Source organism: Ischnura elegans, chromosome 8, assembly GCF_921293095.1.
Source record: "Ischnura elegans chromosome 8, ioIscEleg1.1, whole genome shotgun sequence".
Taxonomy (NCBI): Eukaryota; Metazoa; Arthropoda; class Insecta; order Odonata; family Coenagrionidae; genus Ischnura; species Ischnura elegans.
The window spans coordinates 33,034,421-33,060,009 of record NC_060253.1 but is presented as its reverse complement, the minus strand read 5'-3'; the positions used below and the strand labels follow the sequence as shown (position 1 = coordinate 33,060,009).

General features: G+C 40.2%; 1 protein-coding gene across 2 annotated transcripts in view; it reads left to right on the top strand.

Moving 5' to 3' along the window:
- Positions 1 to 7,638: 7,638 nt before the first annotated feature.
- The window catches only part of LOC124163572, a 172,798-nt gene continuing 154,847 nt past the window's right edge, over positions 7,639 to 25,589 (top strand). Inside the window, exon 1 of one of the 2 annotated variants that reach the window (XM_046540561.1) lies at positions 7,639 to 8,894. In XM_046540561.1, the coding sequence (XP_046396517.1) occupies positions 8,787 to 8,894 (108 nt within the window). In that variant the 5' untranslated portion in view covers positions 7,639 to 8,786. The remainder of the gene's footprint in view (positions 8,895 to 25,589) is intronic. The other variant, XM_046540560.1, reaches the window with a different exon arrangement.

The following is a 25,589-nucleotide window of genomic DNA, read 5'->3' as shown; positions in this document are numbered from 1 at the left end:
AATCATTTCTGAGTATACCTGCGAAGTTTCAAGTTTATAACTCAAAAAAAGCCATTTTGTAATTTTGTCCGGCTTTTTCCGATTTCCGCCCACTGTGCGTCGGCAGAGATGGAGAACCTCATCCGGTGAGAAACCCGAAATAACTTCAACAGATTCTTGATCCCATTATCTCCTACCCAAGCACATTATTTTTTACCCTTCCTCTGCAATGCGCGATTGCTGGACACCTGCACCCACTCCTATCTTCCTTCGATGCATTCTTCGCAATTCGTGAACGGCATCCGCGTACTCACTCATTTTGTGTCGTAATTTAACTCCCCTTTCAATTATGCTACATCTCCAATCCGCCATTTGAGCGTTTATTAATGTTTGGCAGTGGCTGTTAAAACCAGAGCTCACACTGCGTTATTTTTTAAAATTTCCTTTTGTTTGGGTCAACATCACCTTCTTGTCTCAAAATAGAATGGTTTAAGGTTCTAATTATTCTTATTTCTCACCAAGAAGTGATTTCTAATTCCAATTCCAACTACGAGAATTCATATTTCTAAAATAATTTAATGAAAACATTTATTTACTATCAATGACAATTAAATAATGACTACCTCGATGAATTTCTTTGCCTCTAAAAAAGTTAACGCTTTATTAAAGCCGTGGTATTTTTCTTACGAGCTTTTTTGAACGGTTGGTCAACCATCACGGAATCCTATTCGTACATTATTAACAGCAGAATATCAATATATACACTTCTAAGCTCCACATGAAGCTGATTAATGATCGGTTTTCCATTTCTTACTTCTTAATTTTTCCTTACTAGAGCGTATTTCAATACTTCTTTCTCTAATTTTATAAATCTACAGGCAGATATTTGCATTCCTTTTCGGCCTTACATTATCCTGGTCATTATGCATCCCCCCATACTTCTCGTCACACTATTCTTTCTCTATTTCTGACAAAGTTCATCTGGGTATTTTTGCATCCTTATCCGCCTTATCTTCTGATTCAGAAAAAAAGGCTGCAGATATAAGTATTGTCGGGCATTTTATGTTGTCAACAATTTCATGTTCCCATGAGTTCCAACGAAAATATTTAGGGGAAAAGATTTTCTCTAATATTTTGTAGTTACATTAATTGTGAGAAGATGTCAGCTTAAGTAAATTTATTTTTCATTGGATTTCGTCTTTAACACTTTGGAAATGACTTGGTTTCATTGGCTGTGTCATTTTTTTTCTCCTGCCCTTACTGTACTTAGGGGAACTTTTTCTTGTCCATTATTTATTGTGCTGTTATTTGTACTCAAGGAATATAAATTTCGCATTATGCAGAATATGATTGCTTAATTAGCAGTATAATATATAATTAGCATTACAATAATAATATTCTATAATAATGATGGACGGGAGGCATCAGCCAGTTTGTATTATGTAGCCATGTATGATATCACGAAATTTTTTCCAGTTCTGCTCAAAATTATCAAAAAACAGTAAAATTTGTAGCCTTTTGTTTTACTGGCCATTATACTTTTCCATTTTCATTCCTCATTATTAAATTTCATAGATTTTTTTCCCTGTCGGAAGCCATTAATCCTACTATGGACAACAATTTTTTTACCAATGGAAAAACTTTTTATTTCCAAATCTCAATAAAGGGAGTCCATAGGAAGCACACCTACACATTTTTAAAGCTCTTTTCTCAAAATTGATTAAAATTAAGGTATGTGCCAAATTCGGTTGAGTGGGCATTCCTGTCACAGGCTTTACCGGAAGGCAGAAAACCCGCTTTACCAAATTTAGACTTAAAAGAAAGTTTTTGGACTGCCAGCACCGCGAGAGGCCATCCAGACTAGCTACCGTTTTTTTCTTCTTTCTGCCCAGAGAATCGACTAGGAGAAGTTCTGGTGTTATATCATTTACAGAAAAACTGTCTGAAGCACTCGCAGAGTCATCAGGTGACTCCGATTCCATATCTTCATCGCTCAAGCTTTCACCAGCATGAGGATCATCGCTCTCCTCATGTGTCACAATCATAATTTTGAGCAACATCCCTCCTCCTATTCCCGTAAAAATTTACTGGACTCATTTTCTGAAACGCCGATAGGGTAAAAAATCTTATAATGCCATGCCTTAATGTTAGAACTTAGCCATATAAATACTAATGACTCTTAATTACATAAGTACGACGTCATCTTGAAGTACGCATAAGAAAGATATATATACATGACGTATATTTATGTCTAACATGATATTTAGTTAGCGGTACATTGCAGTATCGAAGCACGAGCCCAGAAGGACGAATTCGTCACAAACTTATTCTTCCAACAATTTCAGATAATCTGAAACATTATATCACTATTGCATATTACATTATAAAAGATACATAGAAAGCCATATGAAACACAAACTAAATATTAGGAACACAAGAACTTACCTATGAAAGCCAAAAATTCAAAGAAAAACGCAGCAAGTAGTTGATCTTCAAAGTGGTTCGCTTCAACTTTTCCTATCTAAGTCGGAGTTCTACCTTTCCTTGCATGGTTGCAGCATTTATTAATGTCGGCAGATTCGAACGCGACGAAAACGGGTTACAATAGGTCACAGTAGAATAACATACTTGGCTACTGGGAAAAAATATTCTGGAAGTATGCGGCGAATTCAGTACCCCTGACGTGTAAGGATTGACGAGTATCATTGCATAATGTTTGTTCTTCTTCACACTTTCATTGATGAGAATTATCGTATTTATGGAAGAAATGTATTTTCTCTATACAATTCTACTCCAATCAATGTATTAAAATGCTTACCTTGTATTGTTTTTTCCCATTTCCTTACAGCATTACTTTCATTTCATTTCAAAGTTATCGGTTTTTCCGTGTTCACTATTTACAGATTATCATAAAATTTATCCATAGATTATCATGAAAAGATATTTATTTCCCAGCTCTCCTTTATTTAATTATTACTCTCATATTCGAAGTTACTGTAAGTTCCATTATCAGTTCTGGATAAAGCTGACAATACCGTAGGCACTCTTAAATGCACCGGAAATTTCATCAATGAGAGTCAGTTTGAAAGTGAGATAGTTTTATATCACTTTCTTATTTATGATGCCCGCTGGATGTTAATTGGCACTAATAGCTATTTTTAGGAAACATTTTTTTTAGATTCTTATGCTACAGTTTTATGTTTATTTATATGCAGTTATTTTCCTGAGTTTTTTATGCGCCATCACAATGCCATTCTCTCAATTTCTCTGACTATGAAGTTGCAGTCGTCGCTCAGTGGCCATTTCTATTCGCCATAGATTGCCTTTCCCAGTTTTCATTTTGCTTGGCTTCATCATATTGACCTCCGGTATACTACACATAATTTACGAATGAGATATACATATTATTGCTGCTCATTCCTCTCAGAAAGGTAACTTTAATACCCTTGGCTAATATTTCGATTGAGAGGCCTTCGGCTATCATAAATATCTTCATTTACTAATTCTCTTCATCATAGTTATAAGACTGTATATAAACTATCACAACACTAGCAAGGAATAATAATTTTTCATTGTCATCTGATTCTCCTTACAAACAGCTAAAATTCTATTTCTCTAATTTACTATTGAGATTGTTCGCCTTTGAGTACTAGTGAGAACTAGGTGCTTTACTAACCTCGATTTAACCGCTGTATAATAATAAGATCTCGATTGAAATCTTATTTTATCTCTGACATGATCAGCCTTAGGTAATACTTGAAGACTAAGCACTAGATATATATCAAATTACACAATATGTACTTAATTATGGTCTTAATCATCGAATTCCATTCGTTATCAGCAGAACTATTCACCATTCATTCTTTTTTCATCTCTATTTTCCAATTACTATTTTCTCTGGGGGTGTTGCTACTCTTGGCTTAGAACGCCGTTAGAACTGAAAATTCCTCAACTCTTTCGATGAGCGAGGAATTAAGTGACTTAGTAAGAGCTCAGAAAACAACTCGGGGAAGAATGGGAGAGAGATTGAATTACTTTATTTTATTACCCATTTTAAGGTAACCATAATGTTGTTATCATTACTTATTTTATCTGTTATTTAATTAAATTTAATTTAATGAACTCTGTATAAGGTAATTTTACGGTTCCGGTAGAGATTTGCAGACTCAACACCTTCTACTAAGCTATATTGGTATACGACTGTAATTTGGGATATTTCAAATGCTTTATCATTATTTTTTGGGCATAATGGAGCATTTTTATACCCTGGTACAATTTCAATTCATGGTGAAGTTCAGAAACTATCCTATATTACTTAATTCTCTTTGCTATCAGCGCAAATATTCGTCCTGATGAGATTTCTTTCACTTTTTCCATCTCCATTTTGTTCTTTCTATTCTTTGCTGGCGATGGTATTTTCTTACGGCTCATCGGTTGCGGGTGAGGGGGCTGCGATCGGGGGCGGATGGACAGCAGATCGGGTGGAAAAGGTGTAGACGGCGGTCGGAGCAATGAATTTAGATTCAACGAGCTGATGAACCTGTCATGAAGTGTTAATTCATAATACGATATTAAGAAAGACCTATAAAAAAGTATTCCTAAGATTTGGATTATCACAAGACTAATTACATATATTCAAATATCCGCGTAACAATTGTGCTGTCGTATACCGTTACATTGGTTACGTAAATAATTTTAAATTATGGTGAAGATGATAGTTGGTATATATCATCTAATTAACGTCGTCATTAGCACAACTATTGCACAAATATTAGAGGAATTGAGTTGGGAGCCGCTGGAGACTCGGAGGCTGAGCGCAAAGCTTAGATTGTTTGAGCAGTTGAAAATGGATCTCTTTAAGAGTGACACGAAGAACGTAATATTAGAGATCTACTACATTTCCAGGTCCCTTGGAAACGATAAATTAAGTGAGATGTTTTGCTGAACGGTTAGACAGGGGAATTTATTTTTCCCCACTCCATAAATATGGTGAACATATAACCCCCTATCTTAACAAACTCTCCTGAATGGACATAAAAACAAGAAGAAAGTTTAAATTGGCCTGCTTCATGTTTTCCCTGTTTAACAATAACGAACCGCAATACATCATAGATTTCTATCCCAAGAGAACAACTTTACCTAATGTCATTACCAGAGCCGATTTCCATATATCCCATTATAGGTCCACAACCTTTCAAAAATCATTTACAGTTGCCGCTTCACAAATATGGAATAGCCTCCCTAAAACACTCAAAGAATCTTCATCCCTGCAAATTTTCCGAAATAAACTATACTTAGTATTAACCAGATCATCTTAATTGACTACTTATACATAAACATGTTTTGTAAGTCCTGCATTGTTGTTTGTATATTTTTTTCCGTTTTATTTGATTAACTTGAAAATTTTGTAAATGTTCATTTCTGTTAATTGTTTCAAATTATTTTCTTCTATTGTGTTAGATTAATCTGAAATTTTTGTATGTGTTAATTTTTGTAAATTGGTTCAAATTATTTTCTTCTGTTGTATTTGATTATCTTGAAAATTTTGTATATGCTCATTATTGTTAATTGGTTCAAATTATTATTATATTTGTTAAACTGATTGCTGAGCTATAAACTGTTTACATAAAAATGTTCCAATGGATGTAAAAATCTGAGAACAATAAATTATATTATATTATATTATATTATATTATATTAAAGGACTATACCAAATGCTCTAGGCCTTATTTCGTGAAAGCATTTCCAATACACATGTAAACGGCTCGTGCCCTAACACCTCCCGCCGCACGCCTACTGAGGCGGCTTCCGAGGTAGGATGTGGATGTAAATAAAACATTCATCTTGGGGTCGCGAGGGCTTAGGCGGACGTCGCAATTGAAAATTTCTCCCCATGTTTTTCAGTTAATGAATGAATCAGTAGCGTAGTTATGGAGCGAGAATGGGAAAAAGATTGACTTCTTTTATCACAAGCACTCCGCTGCCAAGGAAACGTATTTCGAACTACGAGTAAAATATGCAAAAGTATGTATTAAGTAGGAAAAATGTTGAAGCTAATGTTTTTCTCCACTGAACCACACTTTTCATCAGAAATCAATCGAAATAAAATTCACTCACTCTTGGTTTACTTTGTGGTGTTCCTATAATCAATCAATTGGCGTTTTTGCTTCTGGTGGGGCCTTCAACGCTTTCCCCGTGATGCATTACAATGACGCACTTTATTGTTGGTAGGAGATATTTCAATCCATCCATAATTAATGTTTTTGGCGTTAGAGGTCATGTTTGTATCACTATTACAATCCTAATATAAGATGAAGGTAATTACTGCCATTGATTATTCATTGCCTAACAATCCTTGCCTACCAAGCCAGTTATATGATCGAAACATAATTTAAGAACTAAATTTTATGTTCACCCAATTAAACTTAAGTGTCGTTCTTTAAAAGATCATTCTTGTACATGGGACCCGAGGTTAATAACTTGCTCACAGAGGGCTTATAAGCTAAAAATAGCACTAAAAATATACTTCTCCAACTGATAACGGAATGGCTACTAACTCAGCGAAGTGTAGATAATTTATTTCATATTATTGTCTGAAATTTTTTGTATTTATTGCATTCCATTTCTTTCAATGTAAATATTATTGTAAAATTTCTTTGTACTTACAATTGTTTGTACTCTTCTGGTGAAAATAAATAAGCTGTTATAAATTATGGGATGGTAGCCTCACCACAGATATTTCTAAGAGGCTACTTAGAGCTATCCTTTGGTTGTAAAAAAACCTTTAAATTATTTGTGAAGATTTTTTTCAGTCTTGGGAAGAAATGGAAGTTTTTATTGGTGTCATTATTATTTTTTCTTCGATGACCTTCAATGTAAACCTTTCTTCTTAACAATAAAATAAAACTCTAAGTCATAGCTTGCATAATAACATCTCCAGAGCTTTTTCTTAACCCTCTTAGTGCCACCGAAATTTGGTGGTTCTATCGAAAAGTGCCAACCTAAATTTAAGAGTTTTGTAGCACTATATGAAAAACACAATATGAAGTTACTATTTTAGATATCAATGTAGTTTTTTTTTTATTTTACTAAAAAGAATTATTTGTTGATTATAATACTCCTATTATATTGACTATAATATTGGATAAAGGATAAATTTAATTATTGCAACAATATTAGTTTGAAAATCCAGTCGAAGCTCGAGCCGATATATCGGTTCGTTGCACTTTTCGCCCGTGGAGCAAAAGCCGATATATCGGCCCGTGGCACTAAGAGGGTTAACAATAAAGCAAACCTTAAAGTCATAAGTTGTACTTTGCCCTCACCAAAGCATTCGGCTTGGAGCATTCCCTCTACCCATTCTCTCCGCGGGTGCTGCTATTCCTTTTCCGCTCAGGCCCATCAGTGAGTGGGAGGCGGGGGCGCGATCGGCAGCGGATGGACAGTGGGGAGATGGAGGGGGAGATGGCGAGGGTCGTCGGAACTCGTGCGCGCCAAAGACACCCGCAGGGCAGGAGGAGGGGGGAATTGAAGCGGGGGAGGAGAGTGGTTGGGAGCACTTCGGAAGCGAGACCGGAGGAGGGGAGGTGGCGCGCTCCCCTTGTTTGTGAGTGAGTCTGTGCGTTCGTGTGTGTGTGTCTGAATCGTGCCTGCCGTCAGCAGCGGCGGCGGCGGGTCCAAAAGCGGCGGCGGCGGGCGGGCATTCATTCCTCGAACAACCTGTGAACGGTTAGGAAGTGGGAGAGAGAGCGCTCGGGTGTTTTCCCCCTTCGGCTAGCTCCGTCGGACATCGGCGCTTCGGGAGCGGCGGCGGCGACTCTGCCCGTGCTACCCCGGTCGGCTTCCCCGCAACTCTCGCGCGCTCTTGTTCGGGCGCTTATAAACAATCGTGCGGCACGCGCACGCGACCTTGAGGGACACCTCGTGCATTCACATACGAGCGCACTCGTGTTGTCACGCGGGTATCGCGCTCGTGTGTCTTCCGAGAACTGTTGACGCCTGATTCTACAGCTTTAGCAGAACGTGATTAGACAGTTGTGACAAGACTTTGATCGTGCCAATATATATTATCGTATATCCTCCACATTGTGTATTCTTCGTTATTTGACTTTATCTCTCGATGAGGACTTTACGGACCTTTTTAAAAAGTTTTATCCAAGGGACTCTTTCGGAAAGTTTTGTGTTCGTTGGGTGTTGGTGAAGTGTCAGTGACAGCATTCGATCACGGCGAGAATCAGTGCCGCACGTCACCCAGCTTCGGTGTTGTTTACATTTCACGGATTCCACGTGAGTCATTTCCTCGAGTTGGGAAGCAGTTGTCAAACTCCCCGCCCACCTTGCAGAGCGGAGAGGAAGTCGGCGTCAAGAAGGTGTACGTCATATTTAGACGTTTTGCGGCTTGCTTATTTCATATTTCCCGTGTAGTGCGTGTCGATAGAACCTAGTTGATGTTTTATCGCTACCCATCCTGCTGGAGAAACTTATACTTCCTGTGGTTTCCGTGAATAAAACTTTTCGGACGTGCCAAGTGAATTTGTGCGTCAGTGTAGGTGCCTGTATTCTCAAGAAAGGACTTTAATAGTGTATATTGAGGACTTAATCTTCCAGAGAAATTCTCAGGAACGTTTGTCCATTGAGTGACATTTTTATCTTCACAGGCGGAAAAGTTTGTTTAAAACCTCCCCTTCGCGAACCCACGTGTAAATTTGAAAGGGCTCCCGCACTCAGAATTGCTGAGGGGCCCTCATAAAAAGGTGTTGGGGGCCGAAGAGGCTGAAGTGTCCGCCTGTCTGTGATGAGCTCTTGCCATGACCGCTCGGCTCGTCGGTGGGGATAAGGCCGGAGGCGGAGGAGGCGGCGGGGGCGGAGGGGCAGCGGGGAACGCGACCACGACGAGGCCAACGGAAGGTCGAAGGGTGAGTCTCCTGATATAATTAATATCTTGTCGTGACAGTGGGTTTCGTCAAGGGGCGAACGCATCGTTTCCCACCACGGCTCTTTCGGAGAGTCGTTTGTTGTTTTCCTTTGCTAATAGCTCTCTCCATGTATCCGAGTCATCAAGGCCGTTCAGTGCGGCGCGGCGTGAGGAATGGTGTAAATCATTTTTTCCTAATTTTCTGCTTGCCTTAAGGTTTGGTTACACGATAAATTAACTCATACGAGTTCATTTACGCTTGCTTGAATGACTTTTGTGAACTATTTTCTGTGGGGAAGTTTCACGGTGCATTTTTTCCGTTCATTCTCGCGTTCGTATATTTAGGCTTTGACTCGTACGTTTTAATGTATCGTATAGCGAGACCTTTAATTGATTGGATCAGGTGGTAGTATTCTATCAGTCAAAGAGGCACTGTCGAAGGCGCTGTATCTATATTTTGCCGATTTGTTCATCACAAAGTTTTGGAAGCTGTGAAGAACTATCTCATGAATTGGTACAAACATGTACGTGAAAATCATTGCGCTTATCATGAATGATGCTCGGTTTAGCCTAATCCTTCTGTGGCAACTGTAGAATTTGCCCAAGAAAAGATATCCTCTATAATTGAGTCGTATTGTGAATGATGTTTGCGTTCATTCCACCGAGACTTTTATTTTTTACATTTATCTTTTTTGAAATACATTTCTTTTTTTTTCAAACTATTATTCCATCATACTTTGCGAATTGTTCGTTTAAATCATTGACATTTTTTATTGCCAAGAGAGAAGTACTTGGTGAGTTATTTGGTACCCGTAACTATCAGAACATTTCATCAATTGGCTGCATTTTATTGTGTATCCATTTAATAAACTGTATTGTTTGTATTCAGGAAGTGACAATCAATCTAACGGGTTATTTATTTCTGCATACCTTTCCTTTTTGTCCCCCGATTTCATAAACGTATTGGATTCAAAGTTGAAAATATTTATGAAAATCGTACCAAATATTCACCACTTCTTTGAGAATGTTTAATGGATTGTTTGTGAAAGCATTGCCACTCTCTCTTGTTGACTGTCATCAACTTTGTAGGTCGGTAATTGCCTCCTGATTGCGCCTTTGCATCGTCAAGTGCTCGTTAGCTTGTTTGTATGTCGATAAGTCCATGGCAACTTTTATTTTCGACTCCCTCCTAAAATTTGATTGCGCGCCATTCTCCCTTTCTCCATATCTTTCGCCTTACTTCGCCAAACCTATCAAGGAGTTCTTCGATGCTACAATACCTCGCTGAAGATTGTTCTGTGTGAGTGTCTACCAGTTGGACGAACTTGACTTTAAACGCATTTGCTCGTTAATATTAACATTAAATTTAGTCGAGACTGCCGTTGCAGCAATAATCATGAAAGCGTAAGTCACTAGATTGCCTTTACTTTTTTAGCGTAGTCCGGATACTGGAATAAAAACTAGTTTTTTTCCTCGCTAGAACGGTGGTGCGCATGGCGTTATTATAAACGCCGTCCAAGCCCTACATATCCATCCGAATTCTGCATTTAGTTTTCATCCCACACTTCTCTGCAAAAAGTAGTTTTAATTCTAATCCGGGCGCATAATCGCCCGGTGCGTTTTTGTCCGAATCGAGTTAATGACGTCATCGGCGCTCCCGGATATCTTTCTCTCCCCTCACCCTCTCTCTCTATCCATATTCCTCTCTCTCTCTCTCTTCCCTCATTAGCGAGACGAGCACAATATGTCGCCACAGTCGCCTCTCTCGCCTCCCCACCCCACCCCCTTCTCAGCATCCTCCACGCTCCTATTCCCCCACCCCCCAATCCGGTCCAGCGCGGCTGATTCATAATTGCCAGCCGCCCCCACCGCCTCCGCCACGCCCCCCGGGGTTGGTGGCCGTGCCGCCGCCGCCGCCCGACGACCCTCTCTCCACCCCCAAGCCGCCCCCGACTCAATTCCCCCGGCTGCCCTCCGCCCCCAACCCTCCTCCGCGCTCCCGTCGTTATCCGAGTGACGTCAATTTCACGGCGTCGTGCCGCGCGGCGCCTCGTTAATAGCGATCCGCCCGGATGCGAAGAGGGAGGAAAAAAAAGAAGTACGACGGGTTCAGGGTGAAGAGAAATGACGAGAGAAAAAAATCACTCCCGGGGAATATTTTGGTGGAAAAAAATATATCCCGGGAGGGGGAGAGAAATTGCGCGTAAAGTTGCACCGGAGGCAAATTTGCAGCCTGTGCGAGGAAATGGTGGGAGGGAAATGGGTGTTTTTAGGATTGAGGGGGAATTTTTAAAAAATGCATGAGAAATAATTTCGGTGCATAAATATTTGCTGGGAAAATTGCGCGTAAAAATGCACCGAAGTCAAATTTACAGCATGAGCAAGGAAATGGTAGGAGACAAATGGGTGTTTTTAGGGTTGTGGGAATATTTAAAAAATGCACGAGAAATATTTCAGTGCATAAGTATTTTCGGATAAAATTAGGCATGAAAATGCGCCAAAAGCAAATTTGCATTCAAAGCGAAGAAATTGTAGGAGGGAAATGAGATTTTTTTGTTTGGGGATAACTCAAATATATGGCATGAGAAGTATTTTGGTGCATAAATATTTGCGGAGAAAACTGCGCGTAAAAATGCTTTGGAAGCAAATTTGCATCCTAAGCTAGTGGTGGAGGGGAATTGGTTATATTTTTTGCGGAGGGTGGGAAAAACCGTGGAAAACAATTTTATGCTATGATATTGGGGTAAATATTGCGCGTAAACTTGAACGGGAAGCGAATATTCAGTTATACAAGCGGTAAGAGCATGTGAGAGGGAGAAAAAGTATGTGGATGTAGAAAAATTGCATATACCGCTATTTAAATATTGGAAACATTCCTGTACAATTGCTACGAAGTTTATGCTGTTGTATGCCGGTACAGGAGTGGGGAAAACGTGCATTTAAATGGAAAATATTTTGTGAAAAATTTTGTAGATAAAATTGAAAACGTTTCTGCTAGAATTTTTTTCCTCGCAGCATAATTGTGCATTTTTTTGTATTTAGCCCGATGAAGATGGAGCATGGGAGGGAAGTAGAAAAAAGGGAAAAGCATAATCTTTAAATACTCTTAATTCGTGGAGAAATACGTGAAAATATTCACCTCTTCCGACTTCATTGTCTGAGAACAATTTCGTGGTGAATTGACTTGGAGATTTTGACAAAAATATGTTTGTCTAAGTGGTGTTAATGGGCAGAAGAAGATAAAACGTCGTCTCATGGGTGACTTTGCTGCTTGCACGCGAGCGTTTCAAGCGTGTCCATGCATTATTTTCTTTTCGTGGAATGAGGCCGCAGGAAATTCGGCAGCCGTGGCGTGACAATATTTTCAGTGACGTGCCCGTTGGCACTTGTAGCATCCGCTGGGATGTTTATTCTCCTCTTCGCGCCTCTCCTTTGGGAGTGGTGCGGCTGTCGTCCTCCTCATTTTTGCTTCCGAATGTTAATTTATTTTTTATATTTTTTATTTACTCAGACTGCCTTCATTTCCCCTTCTTCACTTCAAAGGTTTTCTTCCATCTTCTTATTCCAAGTTGCGGTATGCATCTAATCAATAAACTTACCAGCTTAGGCGACAAAATGCGAGGTCGAGTCAATTCAAATGGATGGCGCGAGTAAGCAATCAGAAAGTCCTAAAAAGAGAAGGAGAGAAGAGAAAACTCGTGAAAAACTTAATTAGAAGACGAAATAACCTTATAGGCCATATCTTGATGCAAGATGGCTTAATAAAGGCAATCGTTGAGGGACAAGTAGATGGCAAGAATGGAAATGGAAGGCCTAGAATGAAATATATTGAACAGATAAAGAAGGAGAAGAGAGGATGTACATAGGTGTGAAAAGGTTGGCTGACAGGAGAATTGCGTGGAGAGCTGCGTCAAGCCAGTTTTGGGATGCTGACTAGTTAGTGATGATGATAATGACGATATTAAATGTAGTTAATTCACTTGTTCAGGGAGAGCCTGTCAATAAGGAAAGAAATTGTCCACGAGGGTGTAGAAACCGTTGAAGACTCTGCACTACGACGAGGAGTTGAGGAATAGCGGCCACACGCTCGGCATGAGTTTATGAAGCTTACCTATCTCCAAACAGTCTGAGAATTTTCGTGAACAGCTCGACAAGTAGACGACTGATTGGAAAATAGGGAAACAAAATACTATATCACAAACGAAAATGAAATAAAATTTTTGAACGATCACATTCAGAGTATTTTCAATCTTACCTAACTTTTTGGCGTTGGCGAACCCTCCACAAATGAGGGCGGCACCCTACACTTCCCTCCCCCTTGCCCCTTCCCCACCCCGTGGGCGGACAAAATTACCCCTGACACTCCCCCCTAATCCGCCCCCACACCCTCCCCCGCGCCCTCACAAACTGTTCCGTGAGCTCGCGCCATGCCGTCGGCTATCGCGTGCCGCGAATCCCCCCCTCCCGCTATCCCAATGCGACGCGCGTGACATTTCTCTCCCGCCTCTCTCCATGGGTTTTAATTTTAGTGCGGGAGAGTGGACCTACCTACCTAGTGTGGTGCCGTGCCGGAGGGGGCGTTTTATTTGTCGCGCGACCGGCATTCTCGTCTGCCGCGTCCAACAGCTTCGCCCTCCTATCTATCTCTCTTACACTTCTACGATTGCGGCTCCCTTCTTCTTCCTTGGCGTGCTATTACAAACCTCTTTTAACTCCCTCCCTTCCTTTTCTTTTATTTTTACGTCCGCGTACCAACCTATATATCGAAGAGAATGCGAGCACTCCGATGTTTATAGTCGCGCGCGTTCAAAACGTCGCGGCGGCGGTGGTCATTTTATTCAGGCCGTCTTTTTAAGTGCGTCCAGCGCGGCGGCGGCCAGTATTTCCTGGTCTGCCGGAGCGGGATAGAAGGGTGGTCGTTCCGACTAAAAATATCGTCGTGCGTCTTGCTTTTCGTAATTACCTGGAAGCACAATGAATAGTTGCCTCCATGCGAAAAGGAATAGCAAGTTTATTTATTATTACTCAATCAATTACCTTATTAATTTACTTATTATCAGAAATTTTTACTCAAATTTCTATCAGTAAAAATGCCTGTAGATGGAGCTTGCCTACAGCAGCTCCATCAAGCTCAAAAATGGTTAATTTTTACATATAGTATGATTGCTCTCGCTCATGTAAAAATACAGGGAGCATAAAATGCACCATGGAAAAATAACATTTTTACATTCCCAAAATCAATTCTGTATTCAAATTTAAGTTATCGTTGATAGCGGACCGAAACTCCCTCTATAACGTTTTTCCGTGGAAATTATTTTGTTTGTTTATGAATCAATGAATGAACGGATGATATTTGAATATGGCAAGGTAATTCTCGACAAAATAAAATCTTCCCACTCAGCGATTCTGTCACTCGTTTCAAATAACTGAGATTGCGAAAGGTGCTACTAACTTATCATTAGCTGTTCATGGGCGTACCCAGCGAGGGATAGGGGGGGTGGCCACCCCCCCTAGAAGGAAAAATTGCGACTCTTTAAGCAAAATCAGTACTGAATCGAAATGAAAGTATTCAACAATTTTTCTTAAAACCCACGAAAAATGATATGTATTAGTATAAGATATGTAATTAAAATAAAACAATTTTTTCAAATGTCACAACTTGGCTTGCTCCCCCCCCCCCTAGACTGTGGCTTTCCCCCTCCTAGTTATGTTCCTGGGTACGCCCTTGAAGCTGTTGACTTCATTAGAGTTATTGTTCATAAACTCTACCGGTGAGAACATTTAACTCAGGGAAGTAATCGTTTAGAAAAGTATAAATAACAGTGATTCATCGAAGTCGGCCAGGCTGTACCTGGATGTAATGTACCAGGCTGAAGATAGGTTGAAAGCTGTGACCCACTCGGCAGAGTTTATAGCGTCATCAATTATTTGCAAAAGGGTTAAGACCGTCGAGTTTTCACCGCTAACAGCTCGATGAGTTGTCGATGAATCGAAAAATTGAAACTCACCGTTCTCTTACGATCGGCAATGATGACAAATTAGTGAACAAGCCAATTAATCGGAGTCTACGGTAATAGGAAGCGATGCGCTTTCTTCTCGACCAACAAGTGAAGATGAGATCGTTAATGCCTTGTGGCCACTATCACGTGCTTGGAATAAGCCCAGACGTCAATCACTCGATCCTGGCGGGGATGTGTTTGCGGGGGTCGCCACCACTCGATAGCCGACCGACCGCACCCCGTCGGCGGCGAAGAAGGCGTGGCCGCGCGCGCGGGTATTTTCGTCCTTAAGCCTATTGTTGGTCTAAGATCGGGGGGGGGGGCAGAGTGGGGGGTTTGGAAGTGGACGCTGGGTGTGTGGGTAAGCAAATCTCTCTCCCATCTTCTCTTCAAGGGGCTATCAAGACGTTTTCCTTCGCTGCATTTGAGTGGTTCGCGCGGAAGTCCCTTAATTGCGTAACCCCGCTGAAAGTTAACTGGCTTCCCCTCTCTTTGTCTAAGCTGCATCCCATCCAGGGATGGCTTGGTGGTGTTTCATCTTAAGAATAATCGTCAATCCCGCTTGAAATACCTTTTTTCTAGACGTAGTACTAGTTTCAAACTTTCGCTGTAATTTTGAAATTTTCAGGGTATAAAGATTGAGGTATTAAGAAATTTTATATTTATCACCACCCTCTATCCCCATAATATATTAATGTACCTACGATAAAATTCTTAGGTACATACGCAACATTTTCATATTGATTTAGAGGCAAATTCTGCTAATTGACGTCTTTATCAGATTGAAATTTCGTAGATTATAGCTAAGCTGTAAAAAAGTCCTAGGTTTCGCAGAGGATGATTCGTCAACTCAGTATTTCCATTGTATTGCGGTGCCACATTTTTTAATCTCTCCTGAGTCACGTCCTTTAGCTCATATTCTTAGCTTTATCATTTTAATGTTATTTTTATGTACATCGTCATCAAAAATAACATTTAACTCTGGTACAAATTTATATTTTTAAATTGACAAAGACAAAAACCTACTGATATACCCGGTGTTGAGCATAATATACAATATGGTTTATTTTCACTATTGTTATTTTGATAAATAAGTGAAATGTTAAGTCATTCCTTTTGCCTCCTGCAATTCCTGTCTACAAAAAATATTTAAGGCCCTAATATTACTATAATGGCAGTGGTAAATGTCTTCTTTGCAAATTAGGGTGATAATCAGTAACTCAGCCCGTATAGTTTCTTTATCACAAAGGTTTGATTAATGTACAACGAATTGTTACGACTTTATCTCATTTTATAAAATTTTTCATTCGATCTCAAATGCAATTTTAAGAAGATAGAAGAAAAAGAGCTGATTTACTCCACAGAAATATTACTTTTCTGGGGAAATGGAATTCCATAAAATATTTGCTGATGCAAGCATGTGAACTATTTCATCCTGAACGGCAGTATGATTTGAGGAGAATCTGGGTAGATATCTATGTTATGAATTATCTGACCCATAGTAAGTCTGTAAAAATACGTCCCGGACTTCCCTTTGTTTGATGCTTTATGACAGTATCTGCGTGTCGGAAAAGGACTTGTTTTTTTCAGAATTAGGGCTTTTTCTTCTTCTTTATCAGAATTAACTACTAGCAATTGTATTCAGTTATGCTTTTTTTGGGAACTTTACTATTTAATTTAAAAAAACCATCTCCCGGTGCTAAGCCGAAGAATTTTTTTTAATGTTTTTTTTTTAACTTTCGATTCACCGGAATAATTTAAAGTCATATACAATAGGTGCGCTATGTGACATAAATATTTCTTTTAGCGACTTATTACTTGCCTGTGCTTACATCCTTCCATCCCACCATTAAAACGGTTTTTCAGAATCCGGTATTACATCTTTGTCTGGTCGTAGAGGTTTACGACACCAGGTGGAAACGGTATAAATCTCGTCCGAGTCTCTTTTAAAGTTATTATAGCGCAGTGCGGCCCCGCCTTTTCCCTCCCATAACTATTTTAATGGTCCCGGTAACTATCACGAGTCGAAGTCCGGGCGGAAATTTTGCCGCCGTCTGAATTCGTCGAATTTTTATTTTCCACCACGGGCACAATTGAGGGCAGCACATTCGTCTCTCTCTTTTAAGGTTGAGTCCCTCTCCAGCTTTCTCTCTCATGTCTGACCTTTCCATTGCAATGCTGGCTGGGCGCTGGGTTCTCCTTGCATGTCAAGTGATTCACTTTTCATTAATCATGCGCTTTCATCGAAGTACCACAGCCGAAACGTTACTCCACCACCATTTATTGTCTTGGTATTCATCTTTGCAGATGATGTCGTTTTTTAGGTTTTTTCTTCTCATTTAAATCTTGTACTGCATCGCTATTTTTTCCTTTCCAGTCTCCCCGGATAAGTGTAGGGTCAATCCCATTTTTAGAGTCATATAATTCATAAAAATAATTAGATATCGCTAATCATTATTAAAAATTATATTTCAGAGCTGCATTCGATGTCTAAGTATAGTTTCGATCGTGCATTGATTTTATCGAAAATACGTCGAAGCACCTCCATGAATATTTTAGATTCTCTTCCAGAAAGTTCACTTACTCCGTACTCCTCCTCGAAAGTTGGTTTAGCGTTGAAAAAACCTCATGGGAGTGAATTTCGCGAAGAGGGGAGCGATAGATTTTGTATGTGGTGATGAAAGTCTTTACCCGCGATCTGAATCCAGGACCCATCGGTCAGTAGCCAAACGCCAAAGAAGAACTTATTTTTTAATCGATATTTTTACCCTTCAAATGCGTACTCGCTGGAGAACGTCGAAGGTAAGTACTTTCTATGTAAGCTCGTGTGTCGCAGCCTTCCTTGACCCAGCGTGCGAGACTCGACAGAGGTGATTTTACCGCGAGAATAAGAAGTGATAAGGATTGCCTCTAGGCGGGCGCGTGCCTCTCTATCTCCGCCGTAGAGTCCGGTCGTGTGTCCGGTGTGACGCGTCGCGTCGGCTCCCTCACGGGCGTTTATCGTCCGCACTGCCGCCGGACGTCGGCCTTGTGACTTATTCGGCCGCGCGCTCGCCTCGAGACGGAAGATTATCGCCGGCGTCGTCTACGGTCACGGCTCATTCGAGTCTTGACTAAAATGAAAGGCGGCTCAATCAGACGCTTAGCTTTCTGTCTTTCCTCTATGACGCCAGTGGTGGATTCAGGGGGAGTCACTGGGGTCATGACACACCTCCAAAATTTTATTTTTTTAAATTATTTCATGAGCTCATTAGTATTTGTATCCTTAAATGTCTTAAAATTGTTCCATTTGATTTGCTGTTAAGAATTATTAAATTGTAGGCTCCACAATGGGTCTAAAATGGGTATTTTAAAATAATATACAAGGGAGAACGCCGCCCTCTCCCAGGAGATTTTCCATAATTCCGGACCGAAGTAATGACGCCCCCCATCCAAATTTGATGCTGTAACCGCCCCTGTATGACGTTGGGTTTGAAATATTTTTGTAATCCTCATGAAAAGTCAACAATCTTAAGATTGGTTTGATGCACCTCTCCAAATCAGCCAGCCTTTTCTAAGTGACTTATTTCTTCTCCTTTGTATAGTACATAATCTGTCCTATGTAACTCATTCGGGAGCCTACTCTGGCCTTCATCCCGTCCGTTTGTCCTTCTACAATTGTCTTCCTTGGGCCGTTTACTAGGTCCAACCATTTTATCTTCATCATTCTTGGCTTACACCGCATTTCGTATGCTTCTACTCTTGACTTCTCTGCTGCTGTCATCATTCATGCCTCGTTCCCGTAAAGAAATATGCCCCATGAATAGCAAATGGTAAATTTTTCCTTTTTTACTTCTTTGCTTTTCTTTTCTTTTCTTCGGGAGATTCTTCTTTACATAGAATGGCACTCTTCGCCTATGCTATCTACTATTTCTTTCTTGCTTCGTGGTTTTTTACCAAAGAGTAAATCGGCTTCCTGGGATGCAAAAACTCTTTCACCTCACTAAACTTTCGATTTCCTAAATAAACGTTTGTTCCTCTCTTTCTCTCTTTCGGTGCAAACTTATATCTTAGTTCCTTTTTTTGATATTTCAGCTGATATCTGGATTTTTTCTATGCCTGATGATAATGAGGATTTATCACTCCCACACTATTTTGCCTTTCTGTGACAGATTACTTATTTTAAGCTGAGGATATCGTTCGCATTTTTTTTTATCGACCAGTTAGCATTGGCTTTGCAACTGCCCTCAAATAGCCATAAAAATAGATTTCGGCAGTCAGTCTATGCCCTGATTACGATGCGTGGAAACGTCTGCCTTTAAAAGCCTTAAACCCGGTGCCGAACCCTAGAACACTTTGCAGAGGATTGGACGTTATTATTGGCCCTCAGAAGTTTACGTCATCCGTGACGTCAAGACGGGCGGCGTTTCATCTCTGCAGAACCACTTGGGATTGACTGCGCACGCTTTCCAAACGACTGACCCGCGTCGGCGGTCGAACGTCTGCCCGCTCGGAAATTTCGTCCCTAGTCGTGAAATTGCGGAGCGGAGCACGTGTGGATATTGCCGATAACTTCATCGCATTCCTCGCCGGCGACGATTTCCACCCTGCGGGGGAATTGGGGGGGCAGGATGAGGAACGACGAGCGATCGTCGGCGGCTTTGCCCGGGACAGTTTAACGATTACGATCGGCGATATTCCCTCCCGTCCCTCCCCGCCAATCGAACGGCCACCGACGGCGGCGGAATGCTGCTGCGGAGGGCGCGTCTCTACTGTTTTTGCGATCCGTGCCGCGCGAATGTCTGGTGGCGCCACCGGACGATTTTCATCCCCCCCCTCCCCCTACAATTCACGCTTCAAACAGTCCGCGGACGTTTACCGTCGACGTCGGGTTATTAAATACCTCCAGTGCTAGACGGTAGGTTTGATTCGGCTGGATTTGGGTCACCTCTCACGGGTTTACAGTTGGCTCTTGTGGGCGTCATGTGGATTGTTTTCTGGTATTGCGGTGTTCGTTTTGAAGCTTGCGGTACTGTCAACGTTGAAATGTCTTCGGCCAGCTGACGGTTCAATGAAGCTAATTCAGAATCTTAATTCTTAGGATTATCGCTATCATGTGACTCTCAGCTTCTGTTCTCAACTTCTCGATTTTGATTAGCTATCAACGACGGACATATCTGAAAGGAAATTCTTTTTACCTTAACTGCTGATTAATTATAAATTCTTTGATTATTGGGGTGATGGGTAATCACAGCAGATGATACAGTTATTTTATTTCATAGAATTTATTTCACTCTTTCTTTTTCTCTCTGATAACTTGCTCATCGTTGTAGTAATTCGAATAATAATTTGGGGGATAATCGTCGAACCTAAATATTATTATCTAAATTTGAGGTTGCCTATCTTCTATGAAGTTTCCTTACTATGATTCCCTTATTTTCCTTAAACACTTAAGGTATTTAAATCTTATAGTTCGATTTAAGTGCAATGGCCGGTCTATTGAAACTAGAAAGTGATTGCTAGATAGTAGAAAATAGGATAGGAATAAAGCGGACATTTACATGACTAAATTATATTGCCTCAATTCCTTGCTTATCAATTTAATAGGGAAGAAACTAATCATAGGACACATAATAATTGTCCTTCCATTATAGGGTACAGTAGTTTTAACACAAATTTCGAAATTCAATTGCTAAGTGGAATGCTGGTTGACTGATTTAATCTGGAAAGAGGGTATCGCAAAGAGGATTATCGAAAATTAGTACATTTGTCTATGTTAGTTTGGAAATAGGCTAGAGGCATATATATTTGGCTTGGGAACAGTCTAACACATGAAACACACATTCAGATTCTCCCTGGTTGTTACCGACTAGCGTCGACGGTGATTGGAAAGCTATAACTTTTCACTGCCTTTTCGTGAAATGGTTAAAAACTTCCTCTACTTACTTGATATATCTGAAACATAGTGAGCAGTTCAATAAATACTCATATGATCGATAGATAATACTGGCCAAAGTATGTGTTTATAATGCCGAAACTTCAATGAAAATTTATCTTTACCATTTAATTAACCATTGCTTAAATAATCGTTTATTTGTATCGGAAATCACCTCTAAAAATTTTGGTGATAGATTCCGTTCTTTGGGTCTCGGCGATCAAAAGATCCTATCATCGAGGAGGCCGCATCGATTTTCGCGCGATTATGGGAAACTTCGAGCCAGACGGCGAAGTCCGCGGTGGAGGGAGCAGTCGGCGGCGACGGCAGAGGTATAAGTTGGGCGTCTCGAGAACTCCTTTTCCGTCGTCGACGGAGAATACGGCGGGAGAGAAAAACTTACCCGAGTTTCCTCTACGCTCAGGTTTTTTTTTCCTTTTGCCATTTATTTTTAAGAGAGCTTCCATCGTCTCCGTGACGTCGAAATCGAAGGCCGAGTGCTATCTGTGCGGGAGCCCTCCCTTCTTTTTTTTGTTTGTCCGTCCGTTCCATCTTTTGTTACCCACGAAATAGGTTCGATAATTTTTGCTTTTCATTTCCTAAATCTCTTCAGTTTTTCTTCACTTCTCTCGGTTCTACTCAAATACTTGTTGTCATTTTTTTTATTCAGGGAAAATCTAATTGAATTATGGGGACCACCTAACTTCATCTTTCGACAGATACCAAAAAAATATGATCCCTTTTAATTTTTATCATTTTTTATTTTGTATATTTTCTATTCTTTCCCAAGCATAGAGATGAACCACCTCATTTTTTCCTCCAGAGATCCCGATTAGTAACGTGGCCGAAACCCGCTCATTATTGCAAGCAGATTAAGTATCATTTGGAGGAGAAAAAGAAAATTAGTTTCTAAATTTTATAAACTGTTTATATTTTCCTTTTTGAGGTTTATTAATCTCTTTATTTTTCTCAAAATATGATTTTTTTATCATTTCATAAAGGAAGATCTCGGTTAATTCTGTGACACAAGTCCGGATGTTTGCAGTTGGCTCCTGCTCCCTTCCGTTCTATTTATGTATAAGTTCTTTTTGCCCTAGTAACTCCGCATATTTTGTCTCGTAGGCAATGAAATTATGGTGCTGGAACGCACCAGAACGCCGATCCGGTACTGGTTCACGAAAGGCATAATAGTCAAAGAACGCTTATATCAATTTTGTTGCCTCAAAATTTCACATATACACATTCGTAACTTTAAAAAAAATTGTAATAAAATGTAAATAATAACTAGTAATATTTCACTCCTAAATACAAGTTAAGGAAAGTGCGTTCCGGCACTTCTAATATTGCCATGACGTCACTGCTCGTAGGGTAAGAGAGGAGAATGAGACATTGTCGCCAGTTATCTGATCAAATTTTTCGGCAGCAATAGCCTCGTTCTTCTTCCTTTATCTTCTTTTCCCTTCGTTCTCGATCCATCGCTGCAAATATCTTCACTTATCTCATCCAAAAATTCAAGCTTTCCGACTCTGGAATTTTAATTTTAATCGTATCTGATGCCGTTCTATACATAGCAATAAAGTCACTGCTTGGGATTTTCTCTTAGAGATAAGGGTTACTTAGAGATAGTGGTTTATTTTTCCTTATCTTTCACAGTCTCTGTCGGCAGAGAATATCGTTTTAAAAGCAGAAAAATTATGACGCGCTTTTACATGAGTATTCATTGGCAGATTCTATCACTTGTGTTCGGAAATTCTTCAGCAGCGGAATGTTAATAAATGAGAGAAATTTTTATGGTAAATCTCGAGTAGAGTCTAGTCCAGCTTTGGATAAAAGAGACGGCAATGCACGTCTGTGGGTTTATGTCCACTTAGAGCCATGATTCGAATGCATATATTTTCAACTAAATACATGAAATATATGAGGCCATAGTTGAAAATATATGCATTCGAATCAAGCCTCATATATTTCATGTATTTGGGTGTTACAAGGAAGACCTTAGTTTTAGATTATAAAGTTATGCATTCGAATTAATACCAATAATCGTTGTTTAAGATTGCATATCGACGTTAGGATTCTTTCGTATATCCCATGGCAAATGTCCTTGCACCCTTGCCCCCCAGCAATCGAAAAACTGCGTTGAATCCATCTCTTTTTTTTTGCAAGACCCTTCGTCCCCTCGGGTGTCACTACTTCGCCGGCAGGGATCGCAATGGTCAGGCGGGCGACCGCAGCAAATGGCCGGGCGTAACGGCCGATCCAGAGAAGTTTATGTGCAAACTACGCCCTTTCCCATCCCCACTGCGAAAAGGCTCCGCCCCACCCTTGGGAATCACCTTCTGTTCATCCGGGACCCATTGCCCCTCCTACACCCTCAATATAACCAGACCCTACTTGGGCCATTGTTGTTCCATGGATGATTTTTACTATCGATTTTCCCTGTCTTAAATAATTCGTTCAGCTCCGTTTGCAATGAATGCCGTCGCATGGTTTATTTCCACCGTGGTTCGGTCGCTTTGTATAGTTCATCGTCGTCAAGTCTCAATTATTACCATTGGTCTTCGATTCCGATCGAGGAGTATTGTCTTCCACTTTATAAAGACGTCGATATTCGATGACAGTCTGTATTTTCTTGATTGAATCTTTCGCGGCTCATGATGATTAAAAAATACCTCACACCCTCCGCCCACCCCTCCCACCTGAAGTATAAAAAAGGCAGCAAAAACCAATCCCAGCATTATTCCCTTGAAAAAGTGACCACCAGTCGGTCGCGAATCGTCGGGGCAATCTCCATTACTACACGCGGCATACACCCGTATGTGAGTAATTTTTTAATCAGTCTGTAGTTGTAGTCAAATAGAAACCTCGTACACGCAATATGATAACATCCTTACTGTGGACAGCGTTCAGTTGACCATCTTTGTTCATCAGTACTCGGTTGCCTAGCAATAATTGGGAAACTGACGGCTAATTTCGTTGACCAGCGACTATTGGGTAAAAGAAAACTATCCTTAGATCATTAAATACCGTTGTGATAGGTTTTTCGATGGCTATCAGTAGTCCATCGAAGTTTCTAGATGTTTAAAATGCCTGTCATCGACTAAGAATATCAATATATTCAGTTGAATTTACTCGATATCCCTCTTTGGGATCACTCAAACGTTGACGCAGCGACATAGCTCAAACGTTTTGTTTCCTTTCGTGCAGCGGGTTGTTCTCTAGGGCATTGGAAGACTGAGAGTAGTGGCATGCAGCTGCATTTGTGGTTTTAAGCGGTGCGCGGATGCATGAAAAATACAGATTCTCGTCTTTTTCCCCTTTTTTCATCCAGAGAATAATAGAATAATGGCTGAAATGAAACGAACGACATGGAATTGTTCTTGATGCGTGACGATCATTCGGAGGAGGCCTCTGCAGGCGTGACGCCGTGTCACGTGAGCGACCTTTGTTCCTCTTTGATCGTTTTATCTTCATAGTTTTTGTTTTGTTTCCCTCGACTGCGTTCCAATCCCCATCTCTGGGTATATTATTATTCTTACACTAAGCCAGTTAATTAGCGATGCATTTTTCCGTTTTATTTGTTTTTAGACTGCTTTTCTAGACATAGGTGGTAATAAATTGAAATTTTTAGCTCTTTCAACGAAATAAACGTGTAAATTCGGAATCATACCTGCCCCCTCCTGTACATCACATATCATATACGTGTTATTGTATTGCGGCCCATCGCTCTTTCTCCTGCTGGAAAAATTGATGCATATCCATATTGCTGTGACACTTTGTGCTGTAGTGCTTTTACTGTTTTCTGCTTGTTCGCGAGTGAGTTGCTGAGTACCGAATATTTTTTTTGTTGCCGATATAATCTAATTTAGCATGGATTTATCAACTTTTGTAATTTTGTCTCCAACTACACCACCATGTTGAATTTTCATCTCGTTCTAGGAATTTAATATATATCCACCCACGGACAAATCTCCAGTTTCTCCTCTTTCCACGGGGTACAATTCGTATAATATGTATAATCTAAGGTGTAAATGGCACGTATAACAGCCGCACTTGCATTGATATCTTGAAACATCTCCATTCGAAACAATGGATTTCAAAAGACGTTTCATCGTCTCAGTCCTTAGCGTGTAAGATTCTGTCAGTGACTCCCTGTGCGTGATCTCAATGATACTTCTTGACAACAGTGCCTCTTTTGTGGAATTAAAAAAAAAACAATATAAAGTTCATCGCCTCAGGTGTACTCTGCTCGGAAGACTTCACCCAGCCACCTGCGGCGTGAACTTATTCCACTGTGTACAGTGTTAACTTCATATAAGTGTAATTAATAGAATAATGGTATGACTCAGGTTTAAAACAGAACAACGAATTGAAGAAAAATCATGAAAAGGATTGTGCTGATCATTATCATGCATCTTGCCTGTTGATGAACTATTTTTTTAATATTTCCTCTTGCGTTTTAATAGAGTGGCAATGACCCTTGAAATGTATGAAAACGGTATAGTGCTAATCTTTCCTTTAGTTATACACCCCTAGTTTAGTTGGTAATACAAAGTTAACTATTTACTCGTATCGCTAACCTGTTTGTTCTTACAATATTATTATCGATTACAATATTATCGCTAACATATTTGTTAGTTCCAATATTAAAAATGTTTCGGGTATGATTATAGTCGATGTGCACGAGGGGCGCATTGATGGATTCGTTATTTCATTTTGAGTAGATGTCGCCATCAATAAATTTATGGTCGATTATTGCTCATCATCTCCCATAATTGTCCCGAAT